Source organism: Homalodisca vitripennis, chromosome 2, assembly GCF_021130785.1.
Source record: "Homalodisca vitripennis isolate AUS2020 chromosome 2, UT_GWSS_2.1, whole genome shotgun sequence".
Lineage (NCBI taxonomy): Eukaryota > Metazoa > Arthropoda > Insecta > Hemiptera > Cicadellidae > Homalodisca > Homalodisca vitripennis.
This window is the reverse complement of record NC_060208.1, coordinates 156263567-156278477: the sequence shown is the minus strand read 5'-3', so window position 1 is coordinate 156278477 and position 14911 is coordinate 156263567. Positions and strand designations below refer to the sequence as shown.

General features: G+C 31.4%; 1 protein-coding gene across 1 annotated transcript in view; it reads right to left on the bottom strand.

Moving 5' to 3' along the window:
- The window catches only part of LOC124354930 (zwei Ig domain protein zig-8-like), a 184817-nt gene extending 172825 nt beyond the window's left edge, over positions 1–11992 (bottom strand). Inside the window, exon 1 of the mRNA XM_046805742.1 lies at positions 11565–11992. Coding sequence (XP_046661698.1) covers positions 11565–11622 — 58 coding nt within the window. The 5' untranslated portion in view covers positions 11623–11992. The remainder of the gene's footprint in view (positions 1–11564) is intronic.
- Positions 11993–14911: the final 2919 nt, after the last annotated feature.

Genomic DNA, 14911 nt, shown 5'->3' with positions numbered 1-14911 from the left:
AACTAGCAGGTTATTAAAGTTGCAACACAGTGTAGTAATATGTCCAAGGGACATTTTAGTTTAATATTTCATGAGCCTATCTCATTCCATTCATGGTATTTATGTTCTTTAAGTTAGCATGTATTCCTTATGGGAACACATTCAGTGACGTCTCCCCTATTCCTATGCGACCAAGGAAATACCAGAAAAAAAAATATTTTAAATAAACTCAATACTCGCATGATAAATTTATAACAAGTGACGTGTTAACGCATATAGCCTAACTATAAAAAACACAAATTATTTACGTATTAATATTAATGTAATTGAATTAAAATTTTGTCTGTATATTATAAACCCCATTTTGCATTTAGACTTAAAATTTTGATTGTAAATTAATTTTTTATAAAAAGAATTCTATGAGGCTTAAATTCTGAGTAAATCTTGTATAAGAACCTGTGTTTGATTCACGTCAAAATTATATGTTCATTGGATATTTAGAGAATGGAACGTGCTACGGCTTCAAGGTTTAGCATGCAACCTCTGAAAAGCCTGTTACGACACGTGGTGCAGCGTAATTCTATCTTTTATGTAACTGAATGTTGACATGTATATCTGTGATACATTTATAAATTCATAAACTCCATAAGCTTAAAGGTAAAAGTTTTAATAAGCATATTCTTTGCTTTCTTAAGGTATACTTTTAATTCATTAAAATTATTTAAAATGTACGTTCTTAAACGTATTCACTTATAACGGTTTAACGGTATTATTAAAAAAAAAGTACAAGCAGTTGCCATATTGAAGCCTGGAGTTAATGAAATATATGCAAAATTTAGTGTTTCTTTTAATAGTGTAAATTTAGATTTATGACGTTAAAGAAAGGATATACAAATTTTACCAAATTGGAATAACAACACCACGTTTCAACAACAACGTTTCGCCTTCTGATACATGCGATGTCGGTGAAAAGGAGGCCACACTTTCCCTATCTACCATTTTTAATTAGGCTATTCATATTTATTAGTAACACATGTATGATAACCTTAACTAAACCTACTTTTACCGCGTTATAAAAAGAGGTATAAATAGATCTAGTTACCGAAATATAGCCAACTTCGCTTCCTATTGGGCAGAAAGCAACAACCAATCTTTATAATGACGTGTAATGTTGCCAGTACGTAATATATGGTTTATTATTTCAAATGATATGATGTTTTTTATCCTTAGTAAGAGAATTTTATTAAAATAGTTACCACGAGATGATACAAAACTAATGATTTATCTTGTAAAATATGGGATATAAAACCACACGTTTATTTTGGATTGAACTAATTTTGGATTCGAGGGATGTTTATCGTAAACATAAACAAACAAATAGTCATAGTTGTATAACATGTGACGAAAATATTTTTTAAAATTTTGTTCCATTATTTTTCTATTTTATCTTTGAGTTTCCTATTTTCCATTACACCCCTTTTTAATGTAATGTAAAGGAATCTATAGTGTCCATAATGAGCGATAATTATAATAAGTGGATTATTCAATTAGAAACGAGACAACTACTGTTCTATAAACGGCTGAACTGATCCATATGACCTTGGAAATGATGCGATAACATCTGATCTGCTGGTCAATCATATTCTGTGGCTTTATTAGTTAACAGTGGCGTGTCTGCTTAAGAACTGCACCATGGAACAGAAAAATGTCTTGAGCAAACCTTTAATGCAAGGAGAGAGGGGTTGTAAAATCCACGAAAGATTGTTTAACGTGTAGGAAAATAAATGTTTGAATCGATAGGGCGTTTAAAAATGGATAGAGCAGTTTCAAATAGGCCGTACAAAAGTTTCTGACGAGCAACGCAGTGGACGACTGTTCGAAGTTGGGGCTTCATCATTATAATCTCACATTGAGGGGTCATTTCGGGATATATGCGTATTTTTTAACTGATTTTTTAAAGCAAATGCTAAATTTGGCCATAAAAGTATTTACACTAAGCAGTTGTACAAGAAACCTGCGCGGGATGGTTTCCCGGATAACTCACGTACTCTAACAAATAAATCCTTCTTCAAATCAGTCAACAGTTGAAAAATCAATATTGGACTAAAGAATACGGTTTTTGAAAAGGATTAACGTGTCATGAAACATATATCCACCACTATGAGCTTGATTTTCATAGAATGGTCCTTGAATGGAAACAAACAATTTTTCTTACTTTCAAAAAAGTCAGGACCCCAGTGATTTGCCAGTAAAGTCATACTTATAGTATTCTGGGATTTTTAGGGACAAATTTATCGTGATTTTCTAGAAGGGCGAACAAAACCAACAACTGGTACTACAGTGACTCACTGAAAAGCAAATAATACGTGCTACTCGATCGAAACGGCACAACTGACAAGAGAACAACTTGTGTGGGAGATCCTTCCATATCCCCCTTACAGCTATAACCTCGCAACTCCTTAATTCCTACTTTTTATGCCCCTTAAAGAGGATAAACGAAGGAAATATTTTCAGGGCAAAATCATGGTTAAAATCATACGCAAAATGTAGCTTCGATGTTAACCCAAAGCATTTTATGCCAAGGGCATTTACAATTTAGCAGAAAGACAGGAGAAGTTTTAAGTTTTGCTGTGGGCTATGTTCAAAAGTTATTCAAGATATGTACCAATTGAATAAACGGTTTTTGTGCAGTAGTAACTTGCCTCGTTATTGAATGACCTTCATATACGATACAACAAGTATAAGCAGGAACCCACGTTACGCTGTAAGTTAATGGTATATTTCTACCAAGAATCATAGTGTTATACTATTAATAAAACATAAGGTAGTAAAATGTCTGAAATCTTAGTACCTGCTCTAATTATCCTCCTTTAGTACAAAACTTTAAACAAAGAGTATTATATAAGAATAACCATTTTTATTTCAATTGTGAATTGTTTACATGACTAATTTTGTTTGCTTTTAGTAAAATAATTTTGAATATTTACACCAACTTAGTTCAATCCGATGTCACCATTCAACAAAACAAAACAAACATGAAACCGGATTTAGGTGAGATACAATGAGGGGCATTTATCATTACCTAACTATATGTTGCTTGTGTAGAAATACAGCTTCATATCCGTCTTCATGATATCCTAATTCATATTCAAATTATCATCCAAACAGACAAACATACCTATTACCAATATAGCGAGTCTTTAAATATAGTTTACTAACGTTAATATAAGTTGCTATAAAATAATTTTTATGAGTTAATAAAGTATTATTTTACATATTTTTCTTGTAAATACACGCACTGAACATTAATATACTTTACGTAAAAATGCATTTGAAGGTATGAGTCTTACTATTATAGAACCACTACAGTTCCAAACCCCTAATAGTGGAGTTAAAAAAGCACTAATTATACGTTGAATTATCTTTAAATATTTATAAACCATCGAGCTCTGGTTACAAAGTTACGATATTGGAAACTGTTGGCACTCAACACAACGGTTTATTGCTTGTTTAATCGGATGTTTTATGGAAAAAGTTTGATTCTACTGAATAATCAATATATACTTTACTTGAAGATATATTGAATATTAATCACACGTTTATTATTTATGTAAATAACATTAAGGAAACAGATTTTTGTAACTAGGTAATATTGTAACGCAAGTGTACTGTTAAATTTAAATTAAATTATTAACAGATATTTACATTTCAAGCCTTTATTCTACGGGTAAATTGTAATGGCTGCGTATATATGTATGAATGCATATATATATAAACACTTTTTGCGATTCATATATATATATATATATATATATATATATATATATATATATATATATATATATATATATAGACCAGTTTCTAAAGAAAACTAAAATTTTTTAATATACAATATTTCATCGTTGTAATCAAGTACACTTGTAAAACATACATAGAATAAAATAAACGAACAAAAAGAAGAAACACCTGATAATAATATCAGAATCTAATTATTGAAGTGGATAACAATAATTTAGCGAATATTAAATCCATCTCGTTCTTTCGATTTTAATATAAGTTGGTGTGCCAATTCATTATTCCTTTATTTTAAATCATTTCGAGAGCTGTGTTCACAAGTTGTAGTATTGCTTATAGATTTGAGTTTATATATACTCGTGTGTTCAAAAAGTATCGTGAATTTGGTTTTTTTCGCGGGTTACGTATATTCGAAAATCGATTAATTTGTGGCGTTATGTTGGTACATATGTCTCTCACTTATGTTGACATTTTCTGCCATTTTGAATGTCTAGTTAATTGTTGACAGCTGCTTTGCTTGCACGTGTTTTAGTTCGTCTTCGATTTTTACCTATTCAAAAAAATGGAACAAAGAACTTGTATCAAATTGTGTGTGAAAAACTAAATTAAGTGCGCGGATGCATTCCGAATGTTGACTGTGGCATACGCATAAGCTACTTTGGACAAAAGCAAAGTTTATCGGTTGTGCAAAATGTTTTCAGAAGGCCGAGAAGATGTGAACGACGAAGAGCGTGCCGGACGCCCGAGCACTTCAACAACAGACGGAAAATTGATATTGGCCGTCACAAAGTGTAGAAAATGGTATTGGCCAATCGTCGAATCACCGTTAGAGAAATTAACGAGGACCTAGGCATATCGATTGGCTCGTGCTATTCGATTTTAATCGATAAATTGGGCATGAGATGGGTCACCGCAAAATTCGTACCTAAATTGCTCAATTTCGATCAAAAACAGCATCGCATGAACATTGCTAATAAGATGTTGGAATCTGTCCGCGATGACCAGAATTTGCTCCAGAGGGTTATAACTTGTGACGAATCGTAGGTTTATGGTTATGACATGGAAACCAAACCTCAATCATCTCAATAGAAGCTGCCGCACGAACCAAGACCGAAAAAAGCACGCCAAGTTCGGTCGAATGTGAAAGTTATGCTTACAGTTTTCTTCGGTTGCAGGGGCGTGGTGCATCATGAATTCTTGCCACAAGGTAGAACGGTGAATAAGGAATATTACCTGCAAGTTATGCGCAATTTTCGCGAAGCAATCCGCCAGAAACGCCCGAATTTGTGGAAAAACAAAAATTGGCTTTTGCACCACGATAACGCCCCTACTCACACATCGCAGCTTGTACGCGACTTCTTGGCCAAAAACAACACACTAATGATACCGCAGCCACCGTATTCCCCAGATCTGGCCCCCTGTGACTTTTTCTTGTTCCCGAAACTGAAGAGGCCCATCAAAGGACGACGCTACGCCACGATTGACGAGATAGAGACGGTATCGAAGGAGGAGCTGAACAAGATACAAAAAAATGATTCTTTGAAGTGCTTCGAGGATTGGAATAAACTTTGGCACAAGTGTATAATATCCTAGAGGAACAAAATATATATTCACGATTAAAAAAATAATTTTTGAAAATACACAAAATTTGCGATACTTTTTAAACAAACCGTATATATGATGTAATACACGATTGTGTGTTGTAGTTCTTGAAATCATTTCTTAAACTGACGAATATACCTAGTCCTTATCGGGCAATGTAACAAAGACGTTGGATGTAAATAGGATATTGTGCCGTTTTCTAGGACAGCAAAAGTCAATTATATTGGTAATAGGATACTTATTGCCTCTAATCAGTAAAAGATTTAATTGATCTTCTGTTTCACTGGCTACTAGATATTTATCGACCATGACTTACAATGGGTACAGCAAACACTGATGAGTCTCTTTCATCTGGACAACCCCATGGATGTCCAGAAGGAGCTAATCACTGACCGAACATTTCGCATTATTCGGGTTGATAATTATATTATACTGCGCCGGCGGGCTGTAATTGGAGTGGGTGGAAGTCTCTTACTGTTAATGGCTGATCAAAATGCATGTCTATAGTAAGATTATCATCCCGTACACACTGTAAATGGAGGATATGTTGGAACAGAGCTGGTTTATCTTTATTTCCAGGAGACGTGACTCAGACATATAGCCCTCTAGTTTCCTCCTATAATCTCAACAGGGCACAGCTCCTACCACTTACATGTCCTATTCTAAAGTCACATCACTAAAGAAGGAAGTGGAAAGGTCCTGTTTGGACTAAGTGGAATGAGGAATTTCCTTAGATTTTAGTCCTCAGTAAATTTAAATGGTGTAATATGTGTATGTGTGATAATACTATATACAGTGGGTCAATCAACATTTTTATTAATAAAAATGTTTTACTGAGTAATAACAGTTAATATATCTTAATCAGTATGTGTTTATATTTCTTTACTTTTTAACCTTTGAAAACTATTTTACCTAAAAATAAAAGTCTTTCTGGCCATATTGTTAAACAATTTTAGTATAGGGAACGATTTTGAGAGTTAGCCACGCACCGTATCGCACAAGGCATAATGCGGTATTTACCTTTTCAAAACCATGTGAACACCTGTTAACACCAACGTTAACATCATTAAGAATAACCAAAATGTTTCTTTCCGTTTACTTGAACTGGCATATACTATTGAAATAAATGACAAGAAAATTAAAATATTAATTAATAACTATGGACACTCAGGGTAATGTTCAGATTGGCTAAATGCATTAAAGAATGCAGTTAAATTTATATTATTGTTTCATTTAACCCCTAAATATAACAATTAATTTAACGGGCATTAAGAAATAATATTTATAATCCGTATATAAGGTATATTATAATAAAAACTATTATAGATTCCATAAAACCTCATATGAGTATGGAGTATAAAAGTTTTATATGGCTTTCAATAAACACGAAGCCACTCGTTTGTATGTTTTGTTTCCATTTACAATATAACATTTCCTACTAATATTTTATATAGTAAATTTATGTTTTTATGAACAAAGTGTTGTTACATCAAATACTAAACATTTTTTCATAGGAAAAAAATTTAAAGTGCATTCTTTGTATTTCCTCTTATTCAAATTTTAAATGAAATATTTTCCTGCAAATTTAATTATACTCCTTATGAACCTGTTAGTGTTACAGTATCAGATCGAATATAATATAAGTATGTGGCGGTTACGATGGCAGGTACGATGACTGAAAAGTGAGTTATGTATGTTTAGAAACATTTCGATAATTTAAAGTAAAACATTGTATAAATTTTTTTCTGAAAAAAATTATTTTCTTTCATTTTAGACGAAAATTTTATAGATATATTTTTTTTAAATTAATGATTGACTACACAACAACATATTACTGCAAAAAGTAGAACTCTACCATATTAAATTATATATGGCAGTTAAATTAATTGTGAGGAATCCATGAGAATTAATTTATAAATAAACACCCGCCGTACTGAGAGTATTGAATGGAAATGGCTCACGAACTCGTTCAGGGTACATTAAATACAATTGTGCCGGGTTTGGTGGGATTCAGTTAAGCATGTAACTACATTTCTCACTCGTATTTCTGCTAAGTTAGTGTGTACAGATTTAAATTTAAAACAACAATTAGGTTTAATTTAGTTTTTATATAAGAGCACCGTTTAAAAAAATTTGTATTTAGCGACCATTTTCAAAAATGTTTTGTATGTTTCATAATATAATGTTTATTGTATACTTTGTTCATTTTAACATTTCTAAAACCATTCCGAACGTATTCAAAGATTAATAGTTTGATACCAAACACAATTTTAACTCATATATAAATAACTAAAATATAGAGAGTAGTAAGTTGCTATGTATGTTATTCATGATAACATAGAATATTTCGTTTATGTTATTATCATAGCCCATGCATGTCGCTTACACAATTTTGTTAATAGTCATATTGATAATATAAATTTAAACTTATCAAAAGCAACCACTTTGACATCTATTAGTTTGAATAATTGGTAATAAAATATAAAAACATTTGGCAATAAACGATGAAACATTTATGTTTTATATATGTCTGACTCATAAAACCATATTTGGTGAAATTTATTATTTGACTATTATTCTATGTATTATATTTAACTAATGTATTATATATGTACTATAATACCAAATCTACTATACCATTTTCAGGAACACTAGTACATATTTCAGGTTCCATATATTAAATCATATAAATAATATTGATTTCCCATATGTGTTGCCTAGTTTACATATCAGGAAAGGCTGAACGCATTCGGCTGATTCTTGTTTTAGTGTCTTTTGTAGTCTGAGAAAGTAATTTTTAGATGGAAAATTGGTAACTTTTCCCGAAATATTGTATTATTTCAAAAAATATTGATTGTATTTTTAAAATACAATCATAAAGCAACATCACTACAGAGGAAAGAACATTGGTTTACATTTACCTTTATAAAATACCAAGCAATCATCATAATCAAACGTTTGTTGCAGATCGCACAATTGACAGATCCAGACTATTTATATATTTAACTACGGTTGCTATGTTTACAGAAATGATTAAATTGATCAATGTTCGAATATAAGGTACTTGAAAGTGGTTTGCTTTCTAAACATTCTGATATGAAATTCTTACAGTGGTTTAAGTAAAAACAAATGAATAGTCATATACCATTAAACGAACAGTTATTTCCCGCAGTGTTATCAGAAAAAGAACAAGCCTAGTACAACACTAAACCATTTATTGTAATTATATTTTTTATCGTGCAAGAACTTATTCTCCCTTTCAGCCGGTAGTAATTTACAAACAGCGAATTTAGAAAATTTTTTACTGAATTAGTCTTATCAAAACTACGTATGTAAATGTTTTACTGATTGGAACATTGAAGCAAAATCAACTAGAACGAACAAAGCTATAAGAAATGGATGTAAATTAAAATGACCATAGATATACACTGTTTCATCAAAGTAGGCTTATTGTAGCTGATTTACGCATTTCCTGGAAGAGTGATATAATAAAACTGGATCCTCCGATTTCATGGACACCAAACACTGCTCCTTAAACTTAAAGTCCTATTGATCAGAGATGGATTAGGCAATGACATTATTTAAATTTGACTATACATTTGAAGACCTACAAATCGCCTCTCATCTTAGTTGCCTTGTTGAGAAAGTAGGCTTATCACACCTGTTTAAATATGTATAATTTTTCAATAAACTTTTAATCACAAACCGTATATATATATATTTTTTGTTGCTGTGTTTGTTTTTTTATCTATTGACAAACATTTATCTTTGGTTTGGTTTGATCTATGGGTTTTTTCGTATATAATCTGTTTAAGGTTCTATCCATGTACGAGAAGCATGCAGTTAAAGTTTGGTTAATGAACTTGAAATGCTAAAAATTAGGCCTAGTGTTAGTCTTATTTGGATTTCAAAGTGAGAATATCAAAATGAAATGTACAAGGATAAGGATATCACAATACCAGCATAACATTTTAACACGTTTGAACCAATCTCTGCTTTCTCTTACGATATTTCAATTAACAAAAGGGCCTACCAGTTCGTTGTTATTGTATTTATGAACTCAGTTTCTCTACATGCTAATACATTGAATCCGAAAAATACAACCACTGGATTTGTGTCACAGGATGGATCGCAAAGTATAATTAATGCAATTGATTTCAGCACTAGAGCTAATGGTTTCATAACAAGAAATAAATTTAATAAATTCCCTTATAAATACTAAAAAATACAATAACTGCTACTTATCACCCTTTTATGTGATCACAAATTTTACGTAGTTTGTGAAAATTCGCAAATGTAGTTCAAATGTCCAAAAACGTATTTCATAGGCAATTAAACACAATAATTAATCATCATAGTGAACATAATATGTGACCTGAAAAGACTGTAATAGAAAAATTATTTACTATCGTCAACACGATCCGTTAATCACGATATTCACAACTATGCCGAATCTAATCTCATCTGATATTCACTTAATTTTAATCAAAACTCATAAAATCCGTCTGGACATGTTTGCATGCTGTTTAAATGCACCTGCGATAAAAGAAGTTTCCGTTGGAAAGAAATTTGAAAGGCCGTGACATTTCTTTAAATCGCTTGCTTGATTACACCACACATATTATGTACTAAGATATCCCATCATATGGTGAAAAAGGAAGATGATATATAAATTTCCTGGAAATTATAGGTTTAGTTTAGTGTAGATGAGTTATTTGAGGTATAAATATGTAAAATCATTGCAAAAATAATTTATTTACAGTAAAATAGTTTTTTAGAGAATGGCCTCTGTCAGATCAGTTAAATATGTAAAGTTAGAAAATATGCTCGATTCGATATCAGTCCCTGTCCATCTATTTGCGTTTAATATTAGAAAAAATCATTATATTTTTGTACTTATAACTGAGTATTATAGTTGTAGATTTAAACATATTATATAGTGTAGTGAGGTTACTTTGTTATATTAGTCACTAAGAGTTTTAGTGTATTTAATTTTAAATTCCCTCTAAATTGATAAAGAACTATTGAAATGGATTACCATTATATAGGTTTAGTCTTATGCAGAAAATATGCAGTTTGATTATGTCACATCCCTCCGCGCGGTTTGGCAGAGCATTATTAAAGTATATAAATCTGGGTGATGTGTGGTGAATTTTATGAGCTAATAACAATTTATTTTGTATGCTTAGCTATATCAAGTACGAATTTGATACAGGACATAACATTTTACATGTAACTTCATTTCTACATATTCAACGTCATGTTTTAAAATAAGCAAGTACCTCTATACTATTTGGCCGAGCGTTGATGTACCCAAAATGACATCTGAATCTGGAGAACTATTTTCTCCTTATGCTTGAAATTTCGACATTAATGATGGTTCATTTCCATCCATAAGATTTAGCAGAATGTCATTTTACACTATACATTAAATTTAAAACACAGTTTTTACTATAGTTGTTGTCATATAACCGTAAAAAATAAATTGCAATATATGAAATAGTATACATGATATAATATTTTATTTTAGTTAAAGTAAAAGTTTATACAACACCATTAAAATTGTTTAAACATATTATGAATCATAATAAAAAGGTCTAAGGATAAAAATATCTATTACATTTAATGCTATTAATAAGAAGATACCAAATACCATACAATTTGTATATACTGAGGAACAATTAGACTTTTTAATAAAGAAAACTACCAATATCAGCATGATGCTAATTTAACACTAATATACCTCTGATATAAGGTGATTAACAAAGTCAGCTAAGACGATTTTACATATTTAAGTATATATGGTAGCAAAATAGTTACATCTATGTAATAAATTATTGATTTAAACATTTCTCAGTTGTCATAAATTACAAATTAACGTGTAAAATTTAAATCACTAGTTCTTATTACAATACACACATATAATATAATAATAGATCAACCTAAATGATTACGAACGGATTTGGTACATTAGAATAATATAAATGCTATAGATGTTGGTTTTATTATTTCTATTACATTCACGTATTAAATTAATAATTTTACATGAATAAATGAAGACTGATTAATCACACGTATTATTAAATCACATTCAAATATTATACAACACAACTATACCAATCTTTAAGAGTATATAACTAAAACTTATGAATTAAAAAAGTCTTAAGCAGTAGTTGCATATCACTGACCTTTAATAGAAGAGATATCCAAAACGAGTAGCAAAGCGGAAATCTGTGACAGATGCATCGTGACATGAAACAATCTCACCAAATACACAGAACTCACTGCACTATCCAACAACTATACGGTGGCAAGGAGACAGGCTGTTTGGTTTACGTCTCGGGAGATTAGCGGGCAAGGGGGCTCTGGTTAATTGGAGAGAGGCCTAGGGCAATTAGGCCAAGTAGAGACTGACAACTCGGACACCACTCGAGAGTAAGGTGCGCGTCGCCGCTCACTTGCACATCACCACCAGTAGACACCCGCGGTGTGACAGTAATTCCACGACAATATCAGGGCCACACATTCACGCCACACACGTGACACAACTATCAGCAGCGCGGAGAGGGCAAGGCTGCATGCAGATACCACATTTCGACGCCGATCCTACCGTCTCGGCGCCTCCTCTGCGTCTGACACTGCGACGCCTCTCTCCACGCAGGCACCCCGCCCCCACCCCCTTTCACAAAACTGAAGCCCACACCAGGGCTCATTTCACAATTACACTCTGAATTGTATGTTTATCTCTGTTTGAACATTGGCCTTTTATAAACTCTGTTCATTGCTTTCCGTTTATCAGATTAGTACTGGTTGTGCCCTGCTCCCCGTTAAAAGAGTCCGTTTACATTTGTCGAATTGATGGAAATAAAATCTGAGCGAATCATGAAAAAATGAATGTAATTGACAAAATACTGCATTAATCGTTTATGTAGTTAATATTGAGTGCATTTTAGTTTTCGTAAATTTCAAAGCGCTCGCGTTTATTTACAAAAATATTGTTATAATACATATTATCGATGTTTTTGTCTTTTAGAACCATATAATAGATAAAAAATAGATGTAGGATTTTACTACATGTATTTATATCCTACATCTTAATTAAAACCTAGTCATGTATCAATTCATCTGTACAATCAATTGTACTTTACTTTTCCTGTATACGTTTAATAATAATGAATAATAAGGAATAAGAATGATAATAATTTTTCAAACTATATTCTTTATTTGTAAAAATTACTAACCTTATTTATTGGTTCACATACTGTATTTATTATAGTCATAAATATTTTACATATAATGTAAAATCGTTCCTAACCTGAAAAACAGTGGTATTATGAAAATGGTTTAAATGTTAAATATCATGTAAATATTATGAACTTAATTTATAGAATCTTCAATGTTTTATAAGCTTAGTAAGACCTTACTATTGTAACAACTACTGTGTTATTTCAGGTACTTTTATTCTTATCAAAGTTCACTTTGGGTATTAACTATATTTGAATTTTCAATTATTATTTCCCTTTTTCAATAAAAATTATTGTAATCAAACAATTATTAAAAGTATCTCTATCGTAATAATTATAGAGGCAAGGTTTAATATTACAATTCTCTGAATAATTTTTAATTTATGTAACTAGGGCAAAGAAAAAGGAACCCCATTATTGGACTTCCGCAGTGACACGTTAATCAGGATGGTACAGTCCAGGATAGAGTCTGCCCGCTGTCGAGATCCGAAGAAGAGAAATAGTGGCACTATCTTGGACATGTCGCCTTGGAAGCAGAGGAGGGTTGCTGTCTGCCAGTCTACTCCAGTATTAGCCAGGAACGCCGGGAGAGAAAAAACTTCCACTTAGTAAAATTAGAAAAAACCTTTATCAATAAAAGAGAAATCTCCCAATCCATCTGTCATCCTCCGCCGTTGCCTAGAATTATCGACCAGCCCCTTTAAACCTCTTTGGAGATTTGTGGTTAGTGATGTAACACTTCTGAGCCTCCACTGCGTATCGAGGATTTGTGAGACATAAGTGTTTACTGTAACTTGTATAGGTTCCACTAGCAGGTATAAACGAGCAAGAAGTGGTCTTCATGGACTATCTGTAATAAGTAATCGTAGTCAATGATATCGTTTGAAACATTTAAATCATTATAATTTGAACAGTTTTGTATATTTATTATTTAGTTATAAGCAACTTGACATAGAATATTGCAAAATTGATTATTATGACCATACAATATTTGGTAGTTATGTTTATTTTTACAACCTATATGATTGTTGTTATTAAATTTTTATTATGTTTCCCCATATGTTTTACTTACATGCAAATACATATATATTCTTTCTTTTAGTATAGATGCCGCCAGTATTATGTAACATATCTGTTGAATAAATGTTAATGAATATTAAAGCATTACTGCAACATTAGATGAATCTTTTATCTATAAATGAAGTTTGATTAACTTTGGAATAAATAGAAGGTGTTCTAGGTAAATGATTTACTTTACTGCAGTATTTTCTTGGAAACAGGTGAATATAGTCTTGGCACTCTCTCGGATAAGAAGCGTCTCAATAACAGATGAAACCGGAGACGCTTTTCAGTTAACGCCAATCACACAGTGAGCCCCGCCATCTTGTGAGCGCCCAAAGTGCTTTTGCTTGTTCTTCTCTGTATTCTCCCATGGATATATACCTAGGATTGCTATATGTTATGATAATAACTATAAATAGTGAAGCATTCAACATTTCATGTTTCAACAGTCCTTTTAAAAATCGTATTAAGGTTTGATATGTTTTTTATGTGTTTCGATGTGTTTTTGATTACGCAATCCTTTTTTATGCGTACATGAGTAGTATAAACTATCGTAAACTGTATATTGTTAATATTTAAATGATAGCTTTTAATATAAACACCTTTGTGAACCCTATTAATTTCATAATTTCAATTTTAATCTGTGTAACAATTATGTCTGACCTAGAATTTAATTGTATATGTTGATTTAATTCCATGGTCCTCAGCAATTCATAATTTAACCGTAATGCACAAAAACGTCTTCAAAATTTAATTAGGTATTGGTAGCATTTCGTTGTGGCATCGGAAATACAATAATTTTCAACTAGGACTGCTTGTTTATGCGCAAACCTAATATAACAGCAATTTTGTTAACCACTTATCGTCTTAACAATATAAACTGAAATAATAACTTATTTGTCTGATATATACTACTGATATTAACAATATCTTAGGGACAAATCATACTACATCATACGTGCTTTACTATCTATTAGGCTACGGTATTCGATTTTAATAACTATACGCGAAGGTGTGGGTAACAGCTGGTTTTAAAATAATTACGTTATTTACTACACTATAAATTAGTACAAAACATAAATAAAAATTAGGTACACCATTCTTAAATTTTCCTTACATATAGTTTTTTAATAAAATTGCCATATCCAAAAGAATAATTTAGTTTTATATTTATTAGTTCTATTTTATATAATGCTTTTTTTGTTAGGAGGGGTAGTAGGTTCAAACGC